Source organism: Oscarella lobularis, chromosome 1 (genome assembly GCF_947507565.1).
Source record: "Oscarella lobularis chromosome 1, ooOscLobu1.1, whole genome shotgun sequence".
Taxonomy (NCBI): domain Eukaryota; kingdom Metazoa; phylum Porifera; class Homoscleromorpha; order Homosclerophorida; family Oscarellidae; genus Oscarella; species Oscarella lobularis.
The window spans coordinates 2,760,666-2,787,874 of record NC_089175.1 but is presented as its reverse complement, the minus strand read 5'-3'; the positions used below and the strand labels follow the sequence as shown (position 1 = coordinate 2,787,874).

The following is a 27,209-nucleotide window of genomic DNA, read 5'->3' as shown; positions in this document are numbered from 1 at the left end:
GCAGTCCGAGTCTCCACTGGTCTCAGCACGAGATTGTTCTGAACAGCGCCTCATTGCAACAAATCGCGGACGCAGCAAAAGAAAAGAAACAAACAAGCTTGAAATACAAAAAAACGCAATACAAAAAAATAATGTGCCTGCAAAATCCTCAAACCGCACCTAGTACGGTGGTGGCGGACCCGGGTAGCCCGGCTGCCCGGGCGGTGGATAACCCCCCGGTTGCGGATATCCTGGCTGGCCAGGCGGCGGATAGCCAGCCTGCGGAGGATAAGCGCCGGGAGGAGGTGGATACGCTCCCGGCTGAGGCGGAGGATAGCCTCCCGGATACGCTCCCGGTTGAGGCGGAGGATAGCCTCCTGGATAGGCTGCCTGCGGCGGCGGAGGGTGAACACCGGTCGGATATGGTTGCGCTGGCGGCGGAGCTTTGTACTCGGTTGCAGGAGGAGGAGGAGCCGAATGATGTCCATGTGGAGAAAAAGACTAAGGAATTACTTATATAAAGAGAGGCAAAGAGAGAGAAAAGCTCTGAAACATTTTCTTACCACTATTCTGACGACGAATTGACCGTGATCGCCTTTCTTCGTATTCTGCGGCGGCTTCATTTGTCCCGACGGCAGAACGCCGACGTGCTGGCCGGGATTCTGACACGATTCGATTGTGACGTAGTGATTCGGCGTTTCGGCGACGCGGAAATTGCAAAACGGTCCTCCTCCACCCTACGCGAGAGAAATCGTTTCATCCTCTCGGCTTGAAGAGGTTATATATACATATAGAGACACATACAGTCGTAACGTTGAAGTTACGAATGGCCAAAAACAAATCGGGACGCTTCACGTTCTGAAAAGCGAACACTCCAGGCCCCTTTTGATGAACAATAAATTGAGCTGTCATACAAATCGTTATCAGTTTCATATGGCTCGATTGCTCATCCCTCTCTCTTGCCTTTCTTTCCGTGTTTTCCGCACGAATCAACGCCGCCGTGAGGATGAATCATCAACGGACGACCGAATCCCTTGGAATAGAGTTGCACGATGTTTCCCTGAGCGAGATGGCCCATCGCCGAGTGAGGCGGCGGTGGAAGCGTCGTAGCGACGTGCGTCGTAGTGCTGATGAATACGGGCATAGGAGCGACGACGGGCGGCGGACAGTATTGCTCTGCGACCATTATAGGAGGAGGACTGTAGTCGATCACAGTCGAAGAGCTGTGACAGTTGTACTAAGAAAAGAAATGATCTGAAACGCGATTAATTAATTAATAGTTCATCGAGTCTTACAAGCAGAATGAATGAGAATTGAGCGTGTGGACCGGTTGCCGTGGTGTGAGGCGGCTTCGGATTGCCGCCGGGAAGTATGCCGACGTGTTGGCCCGGCTGACTCGCCGATTCGAGAATGACGTAACGATCCGGGGTTTCGTGAATGCGAAATTCGCAAAAAGGACCGCCCCCACCCTAAGACATATCCCGAGTTTTATTTAAGAAAAGCTGATTATTCTTTCTCTAGTCTACGGTTGTAAGCTGGCGGTTCTTGATTGCCAAATAAAGATGAGGAAGTTTGAGATTTTGAAAAACAAAGACGCCCGGATGACGCTGCATAACTTTGAACTGAGCTACAGAAGCAGAAACACGAGTAAAAGAACATCAATATATATACACAATTATTACCTTTGAGCCCTTGGCCACCCCTACCGTCGACTTGCCCGTCGCAAACGACTCGAAGCGCCCCACTGCCAAGACGGGCAAAAAATTGAGCTACATTGCCTTCTTGAAAGTAGCTCTATTAGCATAAAATAAACTAATCGACTATTTATCAATTTATTTTAATTTTTTAATTACAATTGTTTTTCCTTTTCCGGTCGAAATCGTCATCGTCTCCATTTGGTGAGAGACGTCGTGATGGTGATGCGTCGTCGTCGCGTGCACGTGCGCCGTCGTTTGCGAGGCGGCGGCGGCGGCACCCAACGCCGCTCCGGCCGCCATTCCAACGCCGGCGGCGAAACCTGCGAGCATACCTCCGCCTCTCTGTTCGTGCAAAAAAAACAGCATTTAGACGAGCGCGTTTACGCGCAGAAAACGTAAACGTACGTGAGGACCTACAGAAGGGAGGCGGGGTTATTAGAGAAAGGGGAGCTCCGTTTTAGAGAGCGACGCACCGCGACCGTGGTGGTGGTGATGGTGGTGATGATGATGCGCCATCTTCAATCAAGGAGCAGTCAGTAGAAATGAGTTGGCGAATGGCGACCTACTCACCTTTGATAGCAACGTGACAATGACGTAAACGCTAAATATAGTGCACTACAAAAGAGATGACTTCAATTATCTAAAATCGTTTCGCTATTGATACAGGTATCGTTGACAGAAAATACAAAATATTACGTAATAATAGAACATTGACTTCAGGCATCTACTGAAATTTAACAAACTTCCAATTATAATGAGACAACAAAGCATATAAGACCAAAAAATGGTTCAATGAGTCAGAATCCTCTTGCGCGCTACGAATAGGGTGTAGGACCTAGTAGGGCGGCTTTGGCGGCAGTCCAGCGTTGTAGGCTGGTGGCGGATAAGCCTGATGTTGTGGCGGTGGTGGATAAGCAGCGGGAGGGTAAGGCTGCGGCGCTGGTTGCCCATAAGGATTGTACGCTGGGGGCGGTGCCGCTGCTGGATAGCCTTGAGATGACGCATAGGTCACCTGGTGATGAACGACCGGAGGTGGCGGCTGAGGCGGCGGATCGTGAATGACCGTGCGCGTGACGGTCGTCGTCGGCGCAAACGGATCGGACGCAGCTACGCCAAAAGCGAAACCACTTGCGGCCGCCGAGAAAGGATCGCACGGTCTTTCGACAATAACGCGCTGCGCGTGGAAAAAAAGAACGAGTTAGGTATAGGATTAATTGACGTCATTGCTTGCTTTTTCAACGAAGCCTAAAAGGAATTGCTCAGTGAGTCAAAGAGTCCGTGGGAGCGTAGTTTAGAGGCGTACCATGGTGGTGGTGACCGTGATGCCCGAAGTGACCGTGGTGGTGACCGTGATGGCCATGGCCATGGCCATGTCCATGTCCATGATGATGAGACATTGCGAGTAAATGGGCCTCTTTCCTCGGAGTCCGTGTGAGGTGTTGACCTTGATGACGTCAAACGGATCACGAGACAGGACCTCCAGCGCACGTCAAATCAGTATGAAGGTAAATAAGATTTGCTAATACAGCAACGTGGAACATCCCGTACAGTCCGAACCCGGAAGTTCATCGTCCATCGATGGGCAACAGGTCGTCTCGCCGAGACTCCTATCTTCCGCAATCGGGACCGTCTCGCGACGCCGCCTACCTGCAAGACATAGGCGGCGGCGGATCCCGAACCTCGGTTCAGTCGCGAAACAGCAGCAATGGCACCAGTGACGGCGACGGCGTCGACGGCGAAGTCCTTGAAATGCTCAAAGCAGAGAACATGCTCGGCATAGCCGACAAGCTGAGACGCTTCTCGACGCGAATTCAAGGCGTCGACGACGGCATGAGCCTCACCGTCGAAGCGCTCGCGACGTTCGATCGCGCCGACTTCGACGGCAGCGGCTTGACGCCTCTCCAACGACGAAGGCTCGTTCGCGCCGCCGAGCGAACGTCGAGAAATCGACAACGAAATCCCGGAAGAGGTCGAAGCGACGACAGGGGTAACGTGCACAAACCGCACGCGCGCATTCCTCTCGAACGTCTCTTTGCTTTTAGGACGTAACGGCGCCACGCGAACAAGCACGTGCGTCGACGAAATTCGTTTCTCTTTTGATCCGAGTCGCCGATCGAGCTCGTCGGTCGACGCGCCTACGCGCCAAAAGCTTAGCTCGTGCGTCGACGCGATCGCCGTTATAGCGGAGGAGGAAAAGGACGAAATCGATTACATGAAAACGCGATTGCCCATGTCGCCGTCCGATTCGAGCGACTTGGCGCCCGGCTATCTCGAAGTATTATCGCCGATCGCCGCCGCCGAGCCGACGTCGGACGATGGAACGTACATCGAGTTCGTGTCTGATCGTCGTCTCAGTAAGGACGAGGAAAAGCCGGAAAACGACGCCTCCTATGAGATGCTCTGTGGGAGTACCAGTGGAGCAGCAATAATTGAGGAGAAAGAGGAGGCGAGTGTCGAAAAGAACGCTAATGATGATGAGGAAACTAGCGGACGACCGCCTACCTTGCCCCCCAAGACGTCGTCGAATCAGGGCGCCGCTAAACGTATGATTCGTATCACTATGTACGACCACCTGAGAATTTTTTTTTGATTTCTGTAATAGACAGGTGGTCGTGCACGGGTTTTTTAGTTGACGTTATGATGTTTCTTTGCTGTAGGAGACTTTTCTGTTCAAAGTGGCTCCAGGTATTCGCCCGTTCGTTTTGTTCTAGTGATGTTGAACGAGAATCCTAACGATCCGGACGCCCTATTCAGTTCGTGCAAAACTATTGGAAGTCTGGCGAAGCAAAGTGAAACTCAATCTTCTGCATGTTGAACAAACACCGTCGACACGCCCTAATGTTTTTCGTTTTAGGCGGAGAAAATGCTCGGGAAGCTTACGATGGAAACGTCGTTGCAATGATAACAGACGTTCTCCGTCTTCACAGTTCAGTGGAGACTCTGATAGAACAAGGCCTCAAAGCGCTGGCTCGAATCTGCTATGCAGGTGAGCCTTTTCGCTAAGGCATTGTTTTACTAATTCCAGGCCTGCAGTCCCAGACGCTGTCGGCGATATTGTACAAGGTGGAGAGATAGAGGGCATTTTGGATCTTATGGCAATGCATCAAAACAACGCAGCTGTACAGATAGCGGCCTGCAATCTCATCTATAGCTTGACATATAGAGGCAAGCAATGCTAATGGTGGACAGGCATTTTTTTAAATGACTCTTCATTTAGATTTGAATAGCCGAAAGGCTTTGATGAAGTTCGGTGCCATCAAGTCGATTCTTGATCTTCTAAATAACTTATCCCAGGATCCTCAGGCTCTAATGTCTGCCTATTGCGCACTTGCATGTCTATCAGCTCAAAGTACGACACTGCCGCATATAGGATAAAACGCGTCACGGTTTCATGTAGTGTACAACGCTAAGACGGCCATAGCTGAAAGCGGAGGGCATGTTGCTATCGCCGTGGGCATGAATGAATTCTTGCAGCATGCACAGCTGCAGATGTATGGCTGTGCAGCCATAGCGAACATAGCATTTGGCAGTAAGCACCTGTCATTGTACCTAAAAAAAAAAGACTGATCTCCGTTTACAGATTGTCTGTCTGAAGAAAACGTTACTGAAGACGGATTGCTGCAGCTCGTCATTGGAGTCATCAAGGAACACAAAGATAACCCCAATGTACTTCTCTATGCTATGAAAGCCTTGGGCAGTCTTATCGATTCGAGTGAGCACTTCTGGTGTTGTGCATGGTTCGTCTCTTTAGAATATGCTGAATTTTATTTAGATGATGCTTGGAGATACGTCTTCGATTCCGGTATTATTTCCGTTGTGATGGACGCTTGCTCCGCTCATCCGCTGCAAGCCGATCTTCATTTGTGGAGTTGCTACGTGCTGAACTCAATTTCAGTGAATGGCACGGGTCCTCTAGTTTACCTTGTCTGCTTCTTTTTTTTTTAATTTGTTCCTTTAGGCGCGTTGAGAAGCCAGCTGATGGCCATGTCCATTGTAGACTGGTGCTTGCGGATTATGGCATTTCACAGTGAAGAAACGGAGTCTTATGGTGCAGCCAACAATCTCTTGCACGGCTTTCCTCCTTATAATCTATTCAGCATGAAACAAAACCGTGATCACTAATGTAAACAGACATTTATCGAACGTTAATTAATTAGTACCTTAGTGTAATGCCAATGATCTTTTTTTATATTCTGAGTTTCCAGACCTGGTCAATGTATTGTTGCATAGTTTGTAGAGAGTTTACATATATGACTGACCTGTGCATTTTTTCTATCTTAAATACAAAATGGAGAATGATGCAAAATATGACTATAGGAATCGGTATTATGATTGTATAGTACTAATGAGTAGTAGCAGAAGTAATAGTAAGCCAAGCCACAACATAAAACAAAATGCTGTACACACGCAAAGAAAAAAAAATTGGAGTCAATTGAAAACCTTAGGCCATCGCTGCCAGCTGCTCATACCGAATGTCTTTTGTCTTCTTGCGATACACGACCACCGCAAAAACGAGATCGAAAATTTGAAAGAGAGCAAATGCGATGCACACGGCAGAGACAGGAATCGAGTACTTTTTCAGCGTATCATAAAGAGAATCAGGGCAATTTTTGTCAAAGTACGCATCCGAATCCAATGGAATGCTAATATTTTGCATACAATAGGATTGATTGTGACAGCAAGATGGAGGGATCTTGCCAAGGAGCCAATGCCAGGAATCCGTTCCGTTACTGCCACAGCACATCAAATCTTGCTGTACTTTATGGATTGCCTTGTTTCTATCTGCATCAGTTAGAGACTGCTTCATGCTGTTCCAAAAGGAGGTCGTCACGTGAGCGCGTACGCTGCCTTCGCTAGAAATCGCCACGCCCCCTCCGACGATCTCGATCAAAAGGGTGACGATTTGGAGAATAATGAACACCATGAGAACGCGCGGTTTCTCCGCTATTGCGCCCCAGCAGCCGATGATGCCGACGGCAAAGAGAAGGAGCCCGGCGACGATCACCGCCGAAGCGGGACCGTAAACGCTCCGCGAACCGATGAAAACGTCGTATTTGTTCACGTGCTGGATGAGCGCGGCGCCGACGAAGACGAGGGTGACGGCGACGAGAACATTGCCGATGTTGAAGAAGAGCAGGAGAAGTTTGCAGATGCGGAAGGACTCGATTCGCCGCTTGGGCATCGAGTCGTCCATCTCGCTAGCGTGCTCGTGACGTGGGCGCTAGCGTGCGAGGAAGCACGTGCGTCGTGCGACGGCACCAGACTGACGGCACTGTACGACACTCTGTACGACGCGCAGTTATAAAGGGACCTTCTAACGAGGTTAGACTACCGTCAGTTTGCCGGCGAAACCTCCTGCTACTACGAAATCTAATTTAGACGTAATAGCGCGATGGAGATCACTATACATGGACACCTGGAGTCGACGCTTCCCACAAAACTCCCCGCAAAATGTTGCTACTAATACATTCATTGCATACCGAAGCAAAAGACACGCCCACCACACTCCCACCCGAAAAAAAGAAAAAAAGAGAAAGAAGAGTCAAAGCTCGGATCCCACAAAAGAACACAAAGCACACGGGTCCACTTCCGAGAACGAAAGGGGGGCCCCTCAATCGTCCAGTACATCGTTCATGTCATTCAAATCGTCTTCGATCTTACGCTTAGCGCTTATGATATCCTCCAGTTGACCTTCCAACTTCGCCTTGTCGTTATCGAGCGTTCTAACGCGATTTTCGGCGGTCGTCGCTCGTTTTTCCCACTCTTGGTAATCGGCGTCGAGAGCCTTGATCTCGCTCTGGCCGGTCGTCTCCGCTTCGTCGAGATCTTCCTCGATGACGAGTAATTTTGACTCGAGTTCCTTTATTTCGAGCTCGCGGTCGCCGTTCTCCTTTTCGAGCTTCTCCGCCTCCTCTTCGACTTCTTTTCGTTGGCTCTCGAGATCTACGATTTCGTCCTGTAACTTTCGCAGTTTCTGCTTCACTTGATCGACCATGGTGACGACTTGGGGTGACTTTCTACCGAGGGGGCAGCTCGCCGAAGAATGGCGTGTGGTATGCGATACATCCGGCCTACATCGTCGGCCCTCGTATTGACGTCAGAACGAAGCGCGCTAGCTAACGCCGCCTTTCTTTCTTTGTTAGGAGTCTACAATTTGCCTACTGATCTCTAAGACTTACGTTTTAGAAATTCAATAGAAATAGAAGTTTGCTATCAATTAAAAGTTTGAAGGCGACTCCTCTTTCATACATGTACATTCGATAACAGCCCAGATGAGCAACCTACTAGCCCTGCTACATTAAAGTCCAACTGAATTACGCAACCAATGCATATTGTTCTCTACAATTTTTGCTCCTTTTCTGCCATGTCCATTTTCTCTACCTGGCTATCAGCCACAACTGACGCAGACTCTCCCGTCTCAACTGTGCTCACGTCAATATCAATAGATGTATTTTTACTGTCGTCCTCTTCCTCAACAGCAACGCCGTTTTCGTTTTCGTTTTCGTTCTCGTTCTCAATCTCGTTTTTCTCCTCCGTTGCTACGCCAGAAGGAAGGCCGCTTATGCTTAGTTGAATGTCTTCACTATCCTCCCTCTTTAGTAACTGGCTGCCACCACCCGAATCTGCGCCTCTCTTTGGCTTTCCGCTTTTCTTGCCTCCGCTCTTCATTCCCTTCTTAGATTTTACTTTTATCGACTTTGGACGAAACTTTGACGAAGAAGTCTTAGCTGCAAAGAAACGGTTAACACACTCTGATACTCAAACATTTTTGGACAACACACGTGCCTCGTTCCAATTCCAGAACGGTGGCTATTTGATCAGGATTCATATCACCAAATCCAATATCGATGGTCTTCATTCGTTTCGAAAGAGGTTCATCTGTATCGGCATCGACGGCGGAAGCGTCTTCAAGCTGAGACGGCACGCCCGTCGTTTCTGTAGCCGAGGCAGCAGTTGACGCCAATTGATCCGGATCCGTTGGAGGAGGAGAAGGAGGTGGAGGTAGAGGTGCTGTCGGCGCTGGTGGAAGAGGGAGACAACGAGTTTCCTTATCCATCTACAGAATGAAAAGATTACGAAGGGACTGATGCTCCTAAATTTCGCGTACAGTACCTCCAGTTGACCCCAGCCCGTGTCTTCCGGCTCATCTACGTCCGGCGCAACGGGAAGATAAAATAATCCATTTTCAACCGATTCGTCTTCATCGCTACGGGGGAAAAAATGGGTCACGTACCAAGTTCAATTAAAATGTTATCAGGTACCTGCTCACAAGAGCTGGAATGGATTCGACTGTGACCACGTCGATTATGACGTCTTCCGCTTCGTTTTCCAACGTTCCAGCGACAGAACGATCCTCATCTTCCTATTGTAACATAATCAGACTACGGGTACTTTCGATGTAAAGTATTCACTATGTCAAATTCAGACTCTCGTTCATCGTACTCTTGATTTTCTTCAAGCTCGGTGAAGTCGGGAGCAAACGCACTCCAATTTTCCTAAAATACAACCCCTATTTCACGCGCTACTGCCGAATAGAATCTCTCTAACGTACCACTTGATTGTGAGACCATATCGATACGACACCACTTGAAACAGAAGCAACTATAGGACGTACAGGATGCCACTAAACACATCAGCAGCGTCAGTGCCACTAAAAGTCTGAGGGCCCCGTGGAAAGTACGCCTAACCCTTTATCACAGCAAATTTAATACGCGAAGGGTGCCAATTTTGATTTATTCAGGCGTACTGTACTATGTCTTTCTCTTACCGCCACGTCTAACAACATTTCGCCTTTCATTCCCTGGAGAATTTTCACAAGATTTCCGCTTGCTTTATCGAATATGTTCAGTGCATGCTGCCGAGACGATCCCGCTACGATGTACTCTCCGTCGCCGGAAAAGCAGCACTTCTTCCATTGCGTTCTATAATAACGAAGATAGAGTAGAAAAGACTCGACGTACCCTTTACCTATTGACTAAGTCTTGAAGACGTTGTATGCACTCCGGCTCTTGGTTCTCTTTGTCTCCATTCGCGTCGTTCCCAGCGCGTCCAATGATGTCTTCGCTGTCGAAAACGCGAATAATGCGATCTCCGCAGTTCACCAGAAAGTGACTTAATTAATAATTAAAGAGAAGATAAATAAGTGTAGCAAATTGACTACGTTTCGTCTTTCTTACTTTCCTCGTCTCGCAAAGTCGATCGATTTTACTGCTGTCGCCGTGTTAGCACTGGTGGTGATTCTAAATTTGCCTATCACCTCGAGAGACTTTGAATCCAAGACAAGAATCTAGACCAAAAAGCTTCAGGATAATTTTATTTTTGCCAAAAACAAGACACAGTACCTTTCCCTTAGCACTTCCTGTGTAAATCCTAAGCCCCCTTCGATCGTAGGAAGCCGTCATATTGAGTTCCGACTACAGAATAATTTTTTTAAAAAGGGCAAGTGCTACGTCCAATTTTCCAATTACATCTCCATCGGTCGGAAGTACTCGATGTTCTTCAGGAATCGTCACGACGACGGGAGCGTGCTTCATGGGACACACCAAAAACACGTTCCTAGCAAATCAGAATACCTTAGAGAGAGTGCTCAAGCTGAGAATGTCCCACTGGACTACTTACTTATTCCTCGGATGGAATTGAACTCGCGTTATTATAGAAGGAAATCGATAACAGTGCTGAGCTTCTCCCGACATGACGTCAGTCAAGCAAACGGTGAAATCGGTCGAAGAACTCAATATCTGACGTCCATCGCGACTCCAACTGCAATAATAAATTTTAATTAAATAATTCGAATTTTTTTTCTTCTTCTTCTCCACCTTAGAGAAGATATCGAAGAGACGTGATTGCTGTAGGTTTTAGCGACGCTGCGAGTCAGAAAGTCCCATATAACGATTCGTCCGTCGTTGCAGCCGACCGCCAAAAGCGTGCCCCTTCGATTGAACTGGCACGTCAGCGCCGAGCTGCCCGAATCGAGCGTGCCGTCGTTCTCTTCCGGGTAGCTGTGATTGAATGAGTCTGGAGGAGGAGGAGCGCTTCGGGTTACGATTTTTTGTGACGAATTCCTCGAATGGGGCCCCATCTCGATTTTACTCTACTGCACTCGTACCGAGTAGTTCTAGATTCATGTCGTGGTGTTAGGTGTTGGAAGTTTGGGCGATTTCGTAGGTGGTTAGGCGCGTTTTCCTCGCGCTAGCGCGCTCTAATGTTTTGATCGACTTCCCAAAATGGGGATCTACTCCATCTACATCGTAAATCGAGCCGGCAGCCTCATCTATCATTACGATCACGTCGCCAACGCATCGTCGACGGAGCTGGTGAAGTCCTACTCCCGGCATCCAATCGATTTAGTCTTCAAGGAGAGCGAACGACTCGTCGTTCAGTACGGCGACAAGGAAACAAGTCAGTCAGAACGCCGAAGAGTTGCGATTCTCCTAAAATGCACACTAGTTGGCCTATCAGTGGTCGGCGTCAACGACGAAGCCGTTCAGGGCAAGACGTTGCACAGCGGTCAACGAATTCTCGATTTTCTCGCCGAACCGAGCAATTTTCCGATACGATTGCGCTTCGCGAAGCCTCGATTGACGTCGAACGAGCGAATCATGCTCGGAAGCATGTTTCATTCGTAAGACGAACGACAGATCGATCATTCGTGCGCTCGAAAAAGAAAAAAATCCATTTCTCAGTTTGTACGCGATTGCCGCGAAATTGTCGCCCGTCGAGAAATCGTCTGGAATCGAGGTGCTCGAAGCGGAGAATTTCAAACTTCACTGTTTTCAAACACTGACAGGTTGGACGCAAACGCAATCCCTCAGGCTCTCCATTTCCTCATAATAATTCTGTTCGCTGTAATGTTAATTCGAACCATTCCTTCAGCCAGTAGGAGACATCGTGGCAATTAGATAGAAAATAGGGTATCCAAAGTTACAGAAAGAATTTACTTATAGCATGTGAATGATTGTCATATTATTGGTTCGGCCCGTGCATGCAGGTTTGAAATTCATGCTTCTGACCGATCCGCGTCAGACGAGCAGCGAGACTCTACTGCGGAAATTCTATGAAATCTACAGCGACTACGCTCTGAAAAATCCCTTCTACTCTCTAGACATGCCTATCAGGTGGGATCTCTCTCTCTCTCGCCTGCGCGTACTTCCTCTCAGTAAACGTTGATCACGTGTAGATGTGAACTTTTTGATGAACATCTAAAGAAAGCCGTAGAACAGACAGAAAGAGTTAGCGCCTACGCAACTACCCAAACTATTACATAATTCAAAGAAGAAACGTTAATTTTAGAATGTTCATATTATCATTTCTGGTTTACTTTGTTTGTTGGAAGCTTCTTTTCGACTCTAAGGGGCTCCATGACCGATGTTGGTTGACATATATAAAGCGAATAAACACGTTGAAATGCGGTTGCAATATAATCTGACTTACCAAACTCTTCTTTCTCTTCTTTCTCGCCTTTTTTGTCCTATAAACATATATACTGTAAAACGACCCAGACTATAGGAAAACTGCTCTCTCGCGAAAGGAACTCCAACGCCAGCGAAATTGCCCACCTTGTATTAGGTCGACCTCTCTTTCTATCCTCTCGCCCTATACGCGAAAAAATTGCCAGAATGTTCGCAAAGAAACTTCTTACAACGTACGTTTTGTTCCGGTTTTAGAGGCGACAAGTCCGGATCTTCCTATAGAAAATTTGGGATTGAACGAACGCTTCTAATTGTCTCGCGTGAATCTCAAAATTAAGCCTTCTTTTGGAGGGCGCCGCAAATTGTTAGTTTAGTAAGCCTCGCGGCCCATGCAATCACCGAATCCAGGAATTTGGCTTGTGCTAAGCCTGAAAGTAGCAATACAACAATACCGAGCCTATGATGATTGAAATGAACAGCTTTTTCTGAGTTACAGTGACATACCTCATACTAAGTTGTGAACGAGCGTTTTTTGTCGGACTCTTTATGCTACAGCAAATACCTGATCACCGAAAGATGTAACAGAAGCGAGTTGCTAAAGAATGTAAAATGACGTCAGAGGCACTCCAGCAGTCCCGGAGGCACCAACAAAAACTAAAAATCCGTAGCACAACAACTAATCAACATGCGCAAGACAAAATCACTGTGACTAAACTGCAGCAGTTACATAACTGTTTCTAAACGATTTCCAAGTCGGCGACTTTTGAGACACTTTATTTCGCGCAGAACTTCGAGTATCAGATCAGTGACTTCTGTAATCTGAGTGTCATTCGTCGTCATGAGGTGTTTGTTTCCGTGGTCGCTATTCACATGGAGGCTGCTTGACGACAGAGACACCGAATCCAACCGCGACTGAATGTTTGCGAGGGACTCCAAACTGAGTGAGCCAGTTTCTGTCAAGCTGCCGCAGCGAGCTTGACTAGATACCCAATCTGATAACCACATGTCCGTGTCTAAAATGCCCACAGGAGAATAAAAAAAATCTACCTTTAACAGACTGCAACAATCTAGTAGTTTCAAAGCCGTCGGGTTCGAGAGTTGCGATGGAGTAACTGTCCGCGCTCAAGTTGAGGTGAGACCTATCCTGAATCTCGCTTCTTAGCAAGAACGCAGCAGCTGCATAGAATAAAATTTTAACAGAAGTCAAATGCGATTTGGGTTTTGGTTACGATACCTCTGAGTTTACTGTGTTCGTCGTTTGGTGTAGGTGGCTCAGTGTCTGTGGATCCGAGCGACTTTGCCTCGCCACTCACCCGCTTTCTTCGATAGTAGATTATACTAGCAACGAGAATGGCAATAGCAATAAGAAACACCAGAACGCCACTCAGCGAATATATGATGATAGCTGTACGACTGTCATCAGCTACTACGTCTCCTAAAAAAGAACTAGAGCAATTTTTCAAAAGGAATATAATCTTACAAACCAGTTGTACTCCGCGCGGCAGTACTGATTTTCTGATCTGTCGTCAGTGCCATGCCAGTGCCAGTGCTTGAGGCTGAAGTGGCTGTTTTCGTAGGCCAATTGGTAGAAGGTACGTTCGAAGTTGACGAAGCCGTCGCATACGTGTAACCTGTACTACTAGTTGGTGTCATTTTTGTTGGAAGTGAACGGCTCGTTGGCAAGTTTGTTGGGGTTGTCTCGATGGTAGAACTGGAAGTAGCCACTTCGGTCGTTGTGCTACGTTCTGTAACGGCAATTGTAGGAGTCTCTAAATAGAAATTTCACTGCATGCACCAGTATAGCTCCATGCAAAACTAACCCTTGCAGGTATCCTGGTGGTAAACGTGAGAGCAGTTCTCAGTCGTGCGTGGACATTGATGAAATAGGTCAAGTAAATTGCCAGTAAAATTTTCGGCCGAAATTTGGTAATATGGTCCTCCAGCTGAAGATGGGGTTTCGCCCTTCCTTTTTGTGAATTTCAGCTCGCACACTTTTCTTCGAACCGAAGGCAGGAGCAAGTCGAGACAAGCAGGAAGCGGATTTCCGTTCAACACCAAATAGATCATCTTTTTGTGTCGAAAAGCCAGATCGGATTTAAACTTTTTTGGCACTTAGAAAAGTTGCAAAATTAATTAATTAATTAATTAATTACCGAAAACATGTCAAGACTTACTTGTTTTAGCAAACGGGTCTTCTAAGCATTCGGCCCGAACCTGCTCTCCGTACTCGCCGTCGGATCCAATTGAAATCAGAGTGGCACTAAAGCGCGCGCAAGGGAATTGAGATGAAACAGCAAAATCGACACTTTTCTTTCTAGGACCGAGAGTTGCATTTGTCACGTTTAATCCGTCAAAGATTCCCCGAACAACCAGAGAGTATTCCTTACGAACGTGGCTCACAAAGCGAAGCGGAGTCGATTTGGCATGCTTCCAGGTAACACGTATTCTGTTCTCAGAAACGCGACAAGCCAGTTTCCTGGCTTTCTTCGGAGGTTCTACAAATTCAATTAGACGTGGTACAGAGAGCTGGAGAAGTGCCTATCTCCTTACTAATAATCACAACTTTGACTTCTTTCTTTCCTGGTCTGAGGACAGAGAACTCGTGGCTGACAACGCGAAGACTATACTTTCCTTTGTCCCGATTCATCATGGGAGATATCTCGTAGGAAATGTTAGCTTGACCATTTATTCGAAGATGCTCTCTTCGTAGTAGGGTTTCGTTTTGATAGATATCAGCCCACACAGCGCCGTTGTATAATACGCTGAATTCAATCAGAACAGAGGCTCCTGGACGCGCTTCGTATCTTCTAGTCATCGCTTTTACAACAGGCGGATCTGAAGAAATCAATTATAGTGACTATTTCTCTGCGTTTAATGATGATCTTACTAATAGCAATTAGTTGCACGGTACCGAAAGCCCTGGCAATTTTCCGTCCCTTGTTGGAACCATACATAAATGCAATACACCGGTAAGTATCACTGTCGTCAGACTGGAAGTCGCGAATGAGAAGAATCGACTTCCTTCGATCCTGAAAAACTTGGAAGCGTTTGTCGTCCGTCAGAAGATCTTTTGAGTCCTTTTTCTTCCATGCAAATTCAATCAAATCTCTGTGTCTCGGCAATGCATTTGATCCTTTCACGAAAGCCCTGCAGACTAATGTGCCTCTTCCGCCGACGGGAAGTCGAGCAGACGCGGCACTCGTCGACTCTCCCATCACAGACACGCTGACAGACAGGTCTGCAAAGGATCGAATGGTTATCGGACTCTTGCGTAAGAAATGCATTGACATGCAAATAATATTTGCATGTCAATGCCTTTCTTTTATTGGGTATTTCCCGCGAGAACACGTTGTATCTATAGTCCCCAGAGTCCCCCACGAGTAAAAGTTCTCAGATGGCCTTGGAGGTTGGCCCGTTGGGTAACCGGCCACGCGCTGTTAGGAGTGTACGAAATGACGCGATCTTTCCATACCGTTAGAGGACGCATTTCTAGGTTGCGCCATCGCGCGTTTGCTCAAGAGAGAGCAAACAGCAACAACCCACGACAGTAGGAGGAATTGACGCATCTCTCAAGCACTTCTCAAGCAGCTTCCTCTTCCTCGAGGCAGCTGTCTTCGACTTCCTTCCTCGCCACGTCCCGGATTAGGAAGACTAGGACAAAAGCGATCTGGAATGCGGAGAATCCTCGCGCTCTAGATTATACAGAGGCTACGAGGAAGATCACTAAGCGATTCTTGCGTCGGGGAGTCACTGTGAGCCACAGAGAGCCACGGTGGGCCCCCCTATGCGTCGGAGGAGCAACATCGCCTTTTTGAGCGCGAGTTTATTGAACGGAGAACAAATTATGCACCAGTAATATCGTCCCTGTTACTTTTCTCCTGCAGGTCACACGAAAACCGTCGGCGCTCTCTTCGCTGACAATAGGGAATGATCAAATACAGAAGCGATCCCAGAATGGCTACCGAGCCGCCGAGGTAAAACGCAGATTCGTAGCTTTGAAATCGATCAAAAATCCACCCTGAGGAGAACAGCATAAATAAATCAATAACTAAAGACGAGATCTCTCGTCACCTGCTATGGGCGGTGCTATAAGAGTAAAAGGAGCTCTGAAAGAAGTCGTATAGCCAAAGGCTCGAGGAACCTCCTCCTTTTTCAGTAAATCTTTCAAGACGACAGCACTGAGCGTAACAGTAGAACCGGTGAGGATTCCAATAGTGCACGTATAGGCGAGTAGTGGGCCGAGGCTCGAAATAGTCGAAGCAAGAATCGTCGATACTCCTATGAAGAAAACTGCCACTTGCTGAATGTAGTATCGATTCGTCTCCTTCCAAGCGGCCAGCCAGCCGACTCCGAAGCGGCCGCCTAGTTCGCCGACACCGTACGTGACTACGACGAGAGACGACTCGAAGTCCGTCACCTTCAAATCTCTAGCCAAAGATACCTATAGGAAGAAAATCAATATATTTTTTTCGATGCAGATCGCCACTTCTTTCTTACCATGTGCACTACAGCTATGCTATAGCCAAAATATGCCAGACTGCGTCCGAAACCGACAGCTAGAACGTACGGGTTTCGAATTAGTTTCCAGTCGACAAATCCTTTCCGCTCCGTTTTAGCCCCATTGTTATCGAATTTGCTCAAGTTTAGATAGTACACGTCCGGTTGTCCAGCGAAGCTGCCTGGCAGCGTCGTTCCCGATTTTATAGCCGCGATATAACTGATGGCATCGTCGTTTTCGCTTGACGACGATGATGACGACGACGGCATCGGCGACTCGCGTTCCTTCTCGTCCGCCTCCCGATTGGGATATGTCAGCGCGAGTAGCGCCAGGATAAAGACGAGTAGACTAAAAAGTCGCACGGTCCAGCGCCATCCGACGGCGTGGAGTAGAGTGTCGTACGTCAGTCCGAATGTTATGACTCCGATTCCGGAGCCCGAAGCAACCAGGCCCATCATGACGGCGAAGTGCTTCGGATGATGAACGAGCACAGAGCCGATGCCCGAAACGTCGACGAGACCGACACCAGAGCCGCCTACGACGCTGAATAAAAATATGAAAATCGGAAGTGATTGGACGAAGGACGATGCCAGGGTAGCAGTCGTTGTGATGAGAGCACCGATGATGGCCATTGATCGAAAACCGATCTTGTCGGCTAGTCCTCCGGCGATGGCACAGGAAAGGAAGTAGACGGAGATAATAGCCGAACCGGTCCAAGCTGCAAAAGAAGAAAACTGCATTAGCCTGTGAATTCGTTGACCTCAGGCTCTGCATAAAGGTATTCTATTATTGGAGGGTAGAAGACAACGAGCGCCACCACTGGTATGCAGCGTCACTGTTGCGACAACTTCTGTAATTACAGTAAATGGCCGGATCGTATCCATCTCTGCGTCGTCTCACCACTATTATACTTAGCGAGCCATTTAGTAACAGCCTGGGCCGTGCTTTTGCCGGCGTTAATCAGCGCGGACCAGCCCTTCCGCGGTGAGAATTAATGATATGTACCAAGGTGTAGTAGTATCTTTGATCAAGATGTACTAGTATTGCGCGCTACGGTGTTATTGTACTGCCACAGTGACATATAGGCCTACCGGTCGATCCTCTTCCCTCGCCAAAACCACCGCAGGAAATCAAACGTGCCGACGCGTTTCCTTTGCCGCCGTCGTCGTGTGCAGTAGCGTTGGTGTGGTTGCTCTCGCGGCAGGGAGGACTGAGCAGGACATCGACTAGTAGCGAAATTGAGTAGAGCTTTCCGAGCACAACGACGTTAGCGTAGAATGCAGTGAAGACAACTGCTGCTGCTTGGACTCGTCCGCGAACGCTGCCGCACCACTCGGAAACCGCGCACCTCATGGGACTTCGAGTATGACTGAACTTCGAAGAAAGCGTTTTCTCTCTTAGTAGTATCGAGGTCAGGTCGCCTGTTATAGCACGTCAGGGGTTAATTTGATGAACAATTTGATGCGTTTAGTTGACTGAGCATGTATAACATCCTGCATGGAAACCTCTAGCAAACCTCTGCAGTTTGGAGGTATTTTTGATAGAATTGGGCCATTCGTATCAAGAGCCGCTCTCGATTCCGTAGACAGCAAGAATTAGGTGGTTTAGAGTAGCGGCGATCGGGGTTTTGAAGCTTCGGCTTTCTATGATCTGGCACTGAAGTGCCACATATGCTAGTCCTTTCCTTGGCTTTAGAGTTCATTCAGGGCATTCACGAATACCTACATCTGTCTAGCGGTGCACCAACCTGTACCAGCTTATTCTCTACAGTCTTTCGCTGGGGGACCGTATACAGAGCACCGAGAAGGTCTGGGTACAGTACGAGGATGCTTGTCCTCTGTTTTATTCAAAAGGTTACTAATAGCCCTACTGAGGATGCAGCATTGCAGGTGGAGTTTTGCGTCACATACACACCACTAATATAATAAACCGAGAGGAACAAAAAACTTGAAGTTTCTACACTGATACACCAAACGGCACGTAGCCAGCTTTACCGGCTGCCAACTCTCCCAAGCTTTCGGCGATTGTCGAGAACAATGGCCGTTTTAGCGGACTAATATTCCAACAAGGTGTGATCACCTTCCACCTAGTAAAGAACACGTCACGAAAAGATTAACAAGGCTTGGCGTTGAGCTTTTACATCTCGAGCGGACACAACGAAGGCCGCTGTAACAAATTGCCTCTTTTCAGATACTGGAAAACTTCCTGATTGAGTATGCCTGGATACGGTATGATGCCCATACTAAACACTTCCCAGGCCGTTACTCCAAAGGCCCACTACAAGCAAACAATATCAAACCCTTTTGTAGAAAAAGATAACATGTTACCACGTCGGATTGGGTAGTAAACTTGCCATCCGTCAAAGTCTCTGGAGCCATCCATTTAACTGGAAGAGTTTGGGCTCTTTGATGCAATTTATAATAATCTGATGTATAAATGTCGCGAGCCAAGCCAAAATCGGCCACTTTCACCTGCAAGTCTTTGTCCAACCTGTCACGCAGTGCCAATGTTGCATTGGCCAGCAAAACTCAAAGCAATCTTACATGCAGTTTCGCGCGGCTAAATCGCGATGAACATAATGTTTCTCCGATATGTATTCCATTCCTCGCGCGATTTGATAGCAGAGCAGAATTAGCTGAAGCTCCTCTATGACCTTACGTACAACTGATTCAGACTCCGCCGGATCTCAACCATCATCGACCTACTTTATCTTCTTGACGACATTTTTTCAAGTAGTTCTTCAGGTCGCCGTTTTCCATGTAGGGCGTGAGTATAACAGGCGAGCGATTTTCTGACATATCAAGGCATATTCCTAATAGACCGAGAACGTTGGGATGACTAAAATCGGCCATCATCGATCCCTCCTCAATAAAGGCAATGACTTTCTCCGAAGACTGGCTTCCTAAAAGAACCCGTTTGGCAGTTTACTCAGACCAGAACGCGATCAAATACGTTTAAGTGTTTTTGCTGCGGCGTCGTAAATTTCGTCTCCGTCATTAACGGTTGCCTTACACACTTTGCCAAAAGCTCCTGTGTACATGTGTAATATAGAAAGAACGAAGCTAATTTTTAGTCAACGTGCCTTCTCCGATTACTTCTCCTAAAGTGAAGTCTTTAGAGTCGATCAGAAATCTTTCTAAAGCGTCTGCTTGTTCCGCTAGTATTGTTCTTGTGGTTGGAGAGAGTTGACGTTCAGGAAGTTTAAATCTCGAGCTTGGTCTAATTGCATCAAACATCGGAGAATTTCCTTACGCATCTTACTTACGTACTCGATATTAGTCAATTCAAATTCATCTTGATAATCAAACGTAGCTACCCTAAGGAAATGCAACTTGCTAAGCGTACTGACTTGAAATGTATGATCTTTGCTAACATCGCTGCGTGCATTCTTCTATTGCGTCGTTGTCTTGTTGCAAGTCCCGTAACAAGAATCAATATCACCAAAAATGCCGCAACTCCCGCTGCTCCACCGGCAATTGCTTTGATATAAACGGCATTAGCTTGAAAGTCTTTTTGTGTCGGTGGTTCTGTTGAAGCGCTAGTGGAAACATTGAACGTTCTCACCAAAGTCGGTGTAGAAAACGGGGAACGAGGAGTAGAAGTTTGGGCATGAGTAGACGGTAAAAATGTTTTAGCAGTAGAAGGCACGTCTGAAATGTGACAAATCAGAAGACTAGATTAAATAAAGACTACATGCAGCATGCACCTTACCAGTATCAACCACAACAATACTTGTAGCGTTGTAAGCCTCGCCTATTTTGTTAGTTGCAAAACATTGGTATACGCCGCTACTACTGAGCTTTGCAATAGCAATGAAATGCTCTTTTCTGTGCGACACAACTTTAGCATCGTGATACCAGGTAATTTTGGGAGTAGGGTCTCCGCTTGCGTCACATCTCAATGCAATGCTCTTGTCCTTTTGAACCTCAAACTTCTTGGGATGAGGAAATTCTGTTATTCTTGGAAGAACTTAAATGACAAGTTAATTTTGTATTGATCAATTATAAAAGACGATTTTAAGGTACCGTTCACTGTGACTCTTGCTTTAGAAGAATGCCCTAATCGAACCTTTTCCGTTCTGTTACCAAAAAAGACTGTACAGGTGTAGCAGCAGCCGCCATCATCCTGCTGCACTCCCATAGTACTCCATATAGCAGTAGATGGTCCCACTTTTCTAGGTCGGCTCCACGAATAAATCAAAATCGCAGCATTGCTTGCAACGGCACATTCTATATCTAATTTGTCTCCCTCTGTCACAGTGACGTTTTGTGGAGTAGCAGTAAACATAAGAAGCGGAGCGCTAGAACGAGCTGAAAACAAAGTTTAGGATCAGAGCAATCCTTTTATACATAACAAATATCCTACGTTTGACGTCAAGTGTTGCAACGTTGCTCTTCAACGAAAACGATATGAGATAATTAGTTACGACGCAGAAATAATGGTGCAGTGAAAGTCGAGTAGTCACTCTCGGAATAAATAAATTTCCCGACGACAAAATTTTATACGAATCCGACTCTTCATTTGGAATAATTTCCACGTTGTTTTCATACCACTTGACACGAGGTTTTGGCTTAGCATCAGGAGGAACGGTGCACGTAATGATAATAGGATTTTCGTCGTATCCTGTTATAGAATTCTTAGGCTGAATCCATTCCTTTACACTGAAGTCTAACAAATAACACTGAGCAGTTCATCAGGCAGCTATGCGTTAATTCTTACGTGCGTATGTTAGGGTAGCCGTCGGGCTCAGAACCTTTCCGAAAGTGTTTCCAACGATGCACTGGTAACCGATTCCCTCTTCGGTCGCATCTATTCCGTACACTATAGTCTCAAACTTGAGATGAGTGCTGTTGCTTTGAATTTCCTGGAGCGTGTTGTTGTTTGTCGTTCTTATCCAACTACGCTCAGTAAGGCTACGTTCGTTATCGACGCCGCACGTAAGTGTGATATTGACAGTGTCGTTATATACTATGTGGCTTCTCGGAGGATCGGTTATTATCGGCGCTAGAGAAAGAAATTATTCCTTTTATGGCGCGCATACGTCGCAGTTATGAACAGATTGTTGATCAGGTTGCGAGCCTAGCTAGCTGGCAGTGTACATGCATGTTGTAAAATGCGCGTGGTAAAAATAGTAGCGGATGTCAGTCAACTAAGATTTCTTTGTGAACTGTCTCCAGTCTGAGCGGATGAGAGGGTTATATCGGCTAGTTCGAGAGTCGAGACAGTCACTGAGTGCGTGATCGGAGTCGGATACGGATAGTAGAGTACCGACTCCGAGTGTATAAGTCAACCGCGGCATTGGTACTGACCGAGTTGGGCTAGCGAAGCATCTGACCCTTGCCAGCGAAGGCCCACTTTGCTCAGGGCTAGTAGAAGATGATAGAAATACACAGTCGTCATGCTGGAACCCGCGCGTACAAGTTCATACACGTCACCCAGCGCGGCCGTTAGCTGCAAGGGCGACTTGAAGACTAAAAAGCGCCAGTCTGGTGACGAAATGAAATTATTGTTATACCGGTCACGTTTGTCTTTGTATGGCTATCTACTAACCGCCATGTTTGAAAGGGATTAGTTTAGATGAAAACATCAAAGCTGAGATGAGCTACGCAGCAAAGACAATTAAAGTGAAGACTAGTTCTACTTGTTCTGTTCCACTTGCCGGATGTTTAGCTGGAATTCATTGGAAAACGCTCCCCCCACGCCTCCAACAAGCAAAATTCCAAGTCTGCCTTCCTGAAACGCAGCCGTGTCGACAACGACTTTATTCTGATTTGAATAACTCGTGTCGCTACTAATTTCGTAGTTTCGAAAGGTGTCGACGTTGCATCGAATATCCCAGCAGGCAGTCGTGACAAACGCACTGTTTGGATGAGTACCGCTTACGGTGATGACCGTGTCGTACTGACCGCGTTCGGTGACGTGATTAAGACAGAATTTGTATATGATTTCGTCAAAGGGTGGGATACTTCCCGTGCGTCCAGTAATCGAAGGGACAAGCGAAGTAAAGCTCCCTGCATCTTCGGGCAATATTGGACTGCTTTTCTGAAGAGAAGTGTCATCCGTGATTTTCTTTGTAACAAACTCTAAGCCGATTGTAAACGACGTATCGAATCCCGTTGCTGCGATTTCAATATAAACAACCGGTCCCATGGCCTTCCTGTAAACGTAGCTACACGACGGCGATGCCATGTTGCTGGAATTACAGTAAATGGCCGGATCGTATCCAGCTCTGTGTCGTCTCGTCACTTTTATACTTAGGGAGCCATTTAGTAACAGCCTGGGCCGTGCTTTTACTGGGAACCTGCTGTGAGTCATGCAACAGACTCCCGCGGAGCGTGAGCCCGTTTAATTAACCACCTGTGCTTATCAGCGCGGACCAGCCCTTCCGCGCGGTGAGAATGTACCAAGGTGTAGTAGTATCTTTGATCAAGATGTACTAGTAGACTATATCTTTGATTGCGCGCTACGGTGTTTTTGCGCGTACAGTACTGCCACAGTGACATATAGGCCTACCGGTCGGTCCTCTTCCCTCGCCAGAAACCACCGCAGGAAATCAAACGTGCCGACGCGTTTCCTTTGCCTCCGTCGTCGTGTTGCAGTAGCGTTGGTGACGAAAGGAAATTCGTCACGTTTTTGTCTTTGTATGGCTTCCTATCAAAGACGCAGCAACGTTGTCGTTGCTGCGTATAGCCAGAGATAATGGTATAGCTTAGTCTTTGCTTAGGTCTTTTTTGTTCTGTTCTACTTGCCGCGCCGATTTTCTATACTATAGTAACGCTTAAGTCCTTTGAGGAGGATCCATGTTCGTTCGGGGGTTGGATCGGGCGGGTTCGGGTTCTGTACCTTGTTTCATCACTTCCGCGCCTCTTCCTTGTCTCGGGCTTACATTATAAATATTAGTTATTACATGGGGGCGAGGGCAATACGGGATTTATCACCCTCCTAGTCGGGTCCTCCCGTGTTGCCCGAGTTTTCCCCATGTAATAACTCGATAAAACCGCTAAGTCGGTGTGCTGGGTCCCGTAGAGCGATGCGTACACCTACTCCCACCAGGGCCCTGTCGGTCCCTTTACCGCGCCCCCGCATCGAGGTATAACATTAGCTAACTTCCTCCGAGTCGTCATTCATTGCGTACATTGTGTACTTCTCGCGCACTGTCCTCGCATTCTTTTGGCTGAAAAATGACGTTTCTTCTGCATTTCGTTATTGTTTCAAGTTTCATGCTGGGGTCTGCATCAAACGAGTGCCCAGGCGGCGATCGTTCTTCCGTTGTAGTTGTGCCGTCATCGGGACCCACCGTGTGCCTTCCAATTGACGACTACATTCAACTTCAACAACAAGAGGCACAGGCAGTCAGCGACGGAGAAACGGTAAGCTACGTTCACCGACTGACATCGCCGACTGACATGCAACATACATGTAATTGCATCATGCATGTAGGCGGACGCCTCTCCCACATCGGTCCAGGTAAACTAAACATCCTTGTCGTTGAACCTACCGTATATGTATACGTCTATCAAAATATCATAGAGCGTTTCAAGTTCCGCGCTATTACTCTACCGCTACATGTCGCCTCTTTGGCTCAATACTCACGCGAAATTTACTGAGACCGCGTCTTCGGTGTCCGCACAAACTATCGAATTTGGTACCGGATCAACGCATTACGGTGTGCTGTTTAGAGTAAGTACAGTAGCTATACAGGTTTACATATGCAATAGACTGCATGGCATCATTTATAGGTCAAATTGATTGAAGCTGGAGTTCTAGATGATGATAAAGCCTACGCCATTCAGATTGGCTTCTTTTTTACGCATCCGGGCGACAGCGATCCGTATCTTCATATCTGCGACGGCAGTTATTGCGTTGGTTTTCATTACGCTCAGCCAAACTTCGCTTTTCCGACTTCCGCCGCCACCGACTCAGTAGGCCACTGTAACAACAGATGGATTAGTAGTAGACAAATCACTGCACCACAATCATCTACACATAACTGGAACATTCGCTTTGAAATTAATCCAAATTCTACGTCAGGAATTACGTACGTTAGCACAAGTTTACTGACGCATGAGTTCAGTATGAAATTGAAGCCGAGTCAAGGTCTTGACTTCAAAGTGTGCAGGGATGACGAGAGCGAAGCATATGAGTTCCATCTGTTTGAGTTGGCTGTGTATTCGAACGAATAAACTTTCAACTGATGCTAAACTTTTGTTTGCTGTCACGATGTCACGTGTTTTTGTAGTTAATTCCTATATCTATGGTCACAGAATGCAGATGCTGTTTACTGAAAATCATGACTTGATGGCAAAAGTGAGATCGAAAAAGTCTAATAGTCATGGCACATTGCAAAACATAAATCTGAGAAACTACCTAATTCGTTTTGTTCTGTCCCACTTGCCGGATGTTTAACTGGAATTCGTTGGAAAAGGTTCCACCCACGCCCCCAACAATCACAATCCCGAGCCCGTCCTCCTGAAACGCAGCCGTGTCGACAGTGACTTTATTCTGATTTGAATAACTCGTGTCGCTACTAATTTCGTAGTTTCGAAAGGTGTCGACGTTGCATCGAATATCCCAGCAGGCAGTCGTGACAAACGCGCTGTTTGGATGAATACCGCTTACGGTGATGACCGTGTCGTACTGACCGCGTTCGGTGACGTGATTAAGACAGAATTTGTATATGATTTCGTCAAAGGGTGGGATACTTCCCGTGCGTCCAGTAATCGAAGGTACAAGCGAAGTAAAGCTCCCTGCATCTTCGGGCAATATTGGGCTGCTTTTTTGAAGAGAAGTGTCATGCGTGATTTTCTTTGAAACGAACTCTAGACCGATTGTAAACGACGTATCGAATCCCGTTGCTGCGACGATTTCAATATAAACAACCGGTCCCATGGCCTTCCTGTAAACGTAGCTACACAACGGCGATGCCATGTTGCTAGAATTGGTGTTTGTGCAAGTGATCGTGCTAAAATCAGATGCATTTGATACGCGACCGTGTATGATTCCCTGCGCCGGACGCCAGTTGAGATTCCACGGCAAATTGAAGTAGACGATAGCCGTTAGGTTGTCGTAATCATTGAGTGCCGACGGACATAGCGTCGCGTTGTAGAGAAGTCTTTCTCCGACTTTAGGTCGAAAGAGAACCCCTGATTGGGTGAACGTTGCCGGAAGGAACGTCTGGCCTTTAGATCACCAAACTTAGACGTGTGCTGCAAGGGTTCAGCTAGTTTACTTACCGAGAGCCTGAGAAACGAGAAGGGCAACTAGAAACAAAGGCATCATTTTGCATCTATTCGCGTGATCAGGCATACGATGTCACGTGAGTTCAATTTTGCTTTAAAAATGCAGTTGATTCACTCGATCATCATTATATATTGTCTAGTTTATGGTCTAGTTCACAGTCTCGTTTGCTAGACTATTGGCAGCTCAAGGATTAAGTTTAGTTTTCGCGCCAGTGACGCAGCCGGTCTCCCGTATCCGCGCCTGTCCAGCGATATCAATCGATGGCGGACGAAAGCAAATCGAAGCGTTTCGCTGAGTTCTACGAAGCATTTGGCGTCTCGGACGACGAAGACGACATCTTCGTCGGTTTTCTGTGCGAAGACCTCGGCCTTCGTCCCTACCGCGGCCTGAACGGCGAAGACAAGGCGAAACGGGACCTCATCGAGACGAAATCGCGCTTCGGACGGCATCTCGTCCAGAGACTATCGATCGACAAAGCGAAACGCACTCGAAAAAGAAGCGAACACAAAAGCAAATCGTCGGACGGAAGAAAGAGCGACGAAAGTGAGGTTCATCGATTTTGGAACTCTCTTGTCGCTAGAACGTATCCTCGAGCGCACGATCTCTTCGATTGGGGTCCCCCAAAAAAAATAATTCACACGAGAAAGCGTATGCGTGTCTGTCACATAGATTTTCTCCTCGGATATTGTATAACAGTCGATCTCAACCGTTTTTTTTCCCCTGTAGGCAAACGTCAGTCTGGGTCGAAAGAAATTATTGTGAGACAACGCGCGGACGAAGAAAAACGCCAGGAGGAGGAAAGGGATAGTGAGACTGTAAATGTCGTCAAAACAGGTAAAAAAATTGATCCGTGGGTTTTTTTTCCCAACGACTGAAACGTAAACGTAGATGATGAGGGTATTGACGAGTCCCGTTGCCGAAGTTCCACGGAGAGTTCCACGGAGAGTCAGACGATTGGGAAGACGATCGTCGATGAGATAGAAGATGATGAGAAGGCAGTCGTCGATTCAGTCAAGGAAATGGACGAGGAGGAGAAGAAGAAGGAGAAGGAGGAGGAGGAAACAGTCAGGCTAGAGAACGGGAATCTGCACGTACACACACGTCCAAGTATTTTGGTTAGGTAATCGAACCGATGGAGAAGGAGAGCACACCCGAAGTACAGGTAGTTGACGAAGAGGATACGGAAGGGATGGCGACAGATGATATAAGAAACTCTGAAGAGGAACAATCTGTAAGGAAAAAAAATGAAAATGTATACATCAGTTGACTGTACCTATTATAGGTAGCCGGTAGCGTCGAACGAGATTCTCAACGGCAATCGTCGCCAGTAGCTCAGCTGGTAAAAAGTGAATAGCAATTTTTTTAATGAATTATTTATATTCATAT

The 27,209-nt window shown here is 47.1% G+C and overlaps 13 protein-coding genes across 15 annotated transcripts in view; 4 read left to right on the top strand and 9 right to left on the bottom strand.

Annotated features, from left to right (window-relative positions):
- Positions 1 to 17: 17 nt before the first annotated feature.
- LOC136184157 (uncharacterized) lies at positions 18 to 2,018 on the bottom strand. Its single transcript, XM_065971007.1, has 8 exons — positions 1,833 to 2,018; positions 1,662 to 1,773; positions 1,506 to 1,606; positions 1,275 to 1,448; positions 943 to 1,216; positions 784 to 884; positions 543 to 716; positions 18 to 480 (listed from the first exon to the last, which is right to left on the bottom strand). Exons 1-8 carry the CDS (start codon positions 2,004 to 2,006, stop codon positions 160 to 162), a joined length of 1,431 nt encoding a protein of 476 aa, XP_065827079.1. The 5' UTR covers positions 2,007 to 2,018; the 3' UTR covers positions 18 to 159.
- A 289-nt stretch (positions 2,019 to 2,307) lies between these two features.
- On the bottom strand, positions 2,308 to 3,142 carry LOC136183990 (cyclin-K-like). Of its 2 annotated transcripts, XM_065970809.1 has the most exons (3): positions 2,980 to 3,142; positions 2,908 to 2,921; positions 2,308 to 2,850 (listed from the first exon to the last, which is right to left on the bottom strand). In XM_065970809.1, exons 1-3 carry the CDS (start codon positions 3,071 to 3,073, stop codon positions 2,512 to 2,514), a joined length of 447 nt encoding a protein of 148 aa, XP_065826881.1. In that variant the 5' UTR covers positions 3,074 to 3,142; the 3' UTR covers positions 2,308 to 2,511. The 2 variants fall into 2 exon arrangements, with proteins under 2 accessions (XP_065826881.1, XP_065826887.1); XM_065970815.1 differs by lacking the exon at positions 2,908 to 2,921 and having other exon boundaries at positions 2,980 to 3,141.
- LOC136183972 (uncharacterized) lies at positions 2,469 to 5,984 on the top strand. The gene is made up of 10 exons (XM_065970794.1): positions 2,469 to 3,663; positions 3,719 to 4,219; positions 4,334 to 4,465; positions 4,531 to 4,662; positions 4,710 to 4,841; positions 4,894 to 5,025; positions 5,074 to 5,205; positions 5,257 to 5,388; positions 5,449 to 5,583; positions 5,635 to 5,984. Exons 1-10 carry the CDS (start codon positions 3,255 to 3,257, stop codon positions 5,796 to 5,798), a joined length of 2,001 nt encoding a protein of 666 aa, XP_065826866.1. The 5' UTR covers positions 2,469 to 3,254; the 3' UTR covers positions 5,799 to 5,984.
- LOC136183978 (tetraspanin-3-like) lies at positions 5,971 to 6,921 on the bottom strand. The gene has a single exon (XM_065970801.1). The coding sequence runs from the start codon at positions 6,868 to 6,870 to the stop codon at positions 6,118 to 6,120; it is 753 nt and encodes a 250-aa protein (XP_065826873.1). The 5' UTR covers positions 6,871 to 6,921; the 3' UTR covers positions 5,971 to 6,117.
- Positions 6,922 to 7,128: 207 nt separating this feature from the next.
- LOC136184007 (tropomyosin beta chain-like) lies at positions 7,129 to 7,728 on the bottom strand. Its single transcript, XM_065970828.1, has one exon. The coding sequence runs from the start codon at positions 7,669 to 7,671 to the stop codon at positions 7,288 to 7,290; it is 384 nt and encodes a 127-aa protein (XP_065826900.1). The 5' UTR covers positions 7,672 to 7,728; the 3' UTR covers positions 7,129 to 7,287.
- A 165-nt stretch (positions 7,729 to 7,893) lies between these two features.
- Positions 7,894 to 10,875, bottom strand: LOC136187956 (retinoblastoma-binding protein 5 homolog). Its single transcript, XM_065975658.1, has 14 exons — positions 10,783 to 10,875; positions 10,493 to 10,691; positions 10,296 to 10,436; positions 10,145 to 10,232; positions 10,019 to 10,090; positions 9,854 to 9,963; positions 9,645 to 9,788; positions 9,445 to 9,598; positions 9,229 to 9,300; positions 9,089 to 9,172; positions 8,939 to 9,039; positions 8,790 to 8,883; positions 8,463 to 8,733; positions 7,894 to 8,404 (listed from the first exon to the last, which is right to left on the bottom strand). The coding sequence occupies exons 1-14, from the start codon at positions 10,799 to 10,801 to the stop codon at positions 8,016 to 8,018; spliced, it is 1,938 nt and encodes a 645-aa protein (XP_065831730.1). The 5' UTR covers positions 10,802 to 10,875; the 3' UTR covers positions 7,894 to 8,015.
- LOC136187965 (trafficking protein particle complex subunit 4-like) lies at positions 10,871 to 12,085 on the top strand. 2 transcript variants are annotated; one of them, XM_065975673.1, is made up of 5 exons: positions 10,873 to 11,075; positions 11,124 to 11,298; positions 11,360 to 11,463; positions 11,665 to 11,791; positions 11,854 to 12,085. In XM_065975673.1, exons 1-5 carry the CDS (start codon positions 10,901 to 10,903, stop codon positions 11,939 to 11,941), a joined length of 669 nt encoding a protein of 222 aa, XP_065831745.1. In that variant the 5' UTR covers positions 10,873 to 10,900; the 3' UTR covers positions 11,942 to 12,085. The 2 variants fall into 2 exon arrangements, with proteins under 2 accessions (XP_065831737.1, XP_065831745.1); XM_065975665.1 differs by having other exon boundaries at positions 10,871 to 11,298.
- Positions 12,086 to 12,627: 542 nt separating this feature from the next.
- LOC136188339 (uncharacterized) lies at positions 12,628 to 15,818 on the bottom strand. The gene is made up of 9 exons (XM_065976091.1): positions 15,558 to 15,818; positions 14,973 to 15,323; positions 14,636 to 14,920; positions 14,260 to 14,580; positions 13,906 to 14,196; positions 13,570 to 13,854; positions 13,320 to 13,520; positions 13,133 to 13,261; positions 12,628 to 13,077 (listed from the first exon to the last, which is right to left on the bottom strand). Exons 1-9 carry the CDS (start codon positions 15,649 to 15,651, stop codon positions 12,809 to 12,811), a joined length of 2,226 nt encoding a protein of 741 aa, XP_065832163.1. The 5' UTR covers positions 15,652 to 15,818; the 3' UTR covers positions 12,628 to 12,808.
- A 73-nt stretch (positions 15,819 to 15,891) lies between these two features.
- On the bottom strand, positions 15,892 to 17,936 carry LOC136199357 (monocarboxylate transporter 10-like). The gene is made up of 4 exons (XM_065989534.1): positions 17,675 to 17,936; positions 16,583 to 17,301; positions 16,157 to 16,526; positions 15,892 to 16,103 (listed from the first exon to the last, which is right to left on the bottom strand). The coding sequence occupies exons 1-4, from the start codon at positions 17,934 to 17,936 to the stop codon at positions 15,928 to 15,930; spliced, it is 1,527 nt and encodes a 508-aa protein (XP_065845606.1). The 3' UTR covers positions 15,892 to 15,927.
- Positions 17,937 to 18,487: 551 nt separating this feature from the next.
- Positions 18,488 to 22,021, bottom strand: LOC136199897 (inactive tyrosine-protein kinase 7-like). The gene is made up of 14 exons (XM_065990203.1): positions 21,893 to 22,021; positions 21,303 to 21,587; positions 20,949 to 21,251; positions 20,609 to 20,893; positions 20,295 to 20,552; positions 19,957 to 20,233; positions 19,853 to 19,900; positions 19,666 to 19,802; positions 19,536 to 19,613; positions 19,289 to 19,485; positions 19,127 to 19,236; positions 18,911 to 19,073; positions 18,724 to 18,860; positions 18,488 to 18,669 (listed from the first exon to the last, which is right to left on the bottom strand). The coding sequence occupies exons 1-14, from the start codon at positions 21,981 to 21,983 to the stop codon at positions 18,540 to 18,542; spliced, it is 2,499 nt and encodes an 832-aa protein (XP_065846275.1). The 5' UTR covers positions 21,984 to 22,021; the 3' UTR covers positions 18,488 to 18,539.
- A 1,705-nt stretch (positions 22,022 to 23,726) lies between these two features.
- Positions 23,727 to 24,904, top strand: LOC136183357 (uncharacterized). Its single transcript, XM_065969963.1, has 4 exons — positions 23,727 to 23,953; positions 24,024 to 24,050; positions 24,114 to 24,263; positions 24,323 to 24,904. The coding sequence occupies exons 1-4, from the start codon at positions 23,765 to 23,767 to the stop codon at positions 24,764 to 24,766; spliced, it is 810 nt and encodes a 269-aa protein (XP_065826035.1). The 5' UTR covers positions 23,727 to 23,764; the 3' UTR covers positions 24,767 to 24,904.
- Positions 24,837 to 25,872, bottom strand: LOC136183347 (uncharacterized). Its single transcript, XM_065969953.1, has 2 exons — positions 25,817 to 25,872; positions 24,837 to 25,762 (listed from the first exon to the last, which is right to left on the bottom strand). The coding sequence occupies exons 1-2, from the start codon at positions 25,860 to 25,862 to the stop codon at positions 24,951 to 24,953; spliced, it is 858 nt and encodes a 285-aa protein (XP_065826025.1). The 5' UTR covers positions 25,863 to 25,872; the 3' UTR covers positions 24,837 to 24,950.
- Positions 25,873 to 26,080: 208 nt separating this feature from the next.
- LOC136186181 (histone-lysine N-methyltransferase 2B-like) overlaps positions 26,081 to 27,209 on the top strand; it is a gene marked incomplete in the record, with an annotated part of 7,911 nt that continues 6,782 nt past the window's right edge. The window contains 5 exon segments of the mRNA XM_065973443.1: positions 26,081 to 26,366; positions 26,550 to 26,657; positions 26,712 to 26,887; positions 26,944 to 27,054; positions 27,106 to 27,162. Of these exon segments, the coding sequence (XP_065829515.1) occupies positions 26,084 to 26,366; positions 26,550 to 26,657; positions 26,712 to 26,887; positions 26,944 to 27,054; positions 27,106 to 27,162 (735 nt within the window).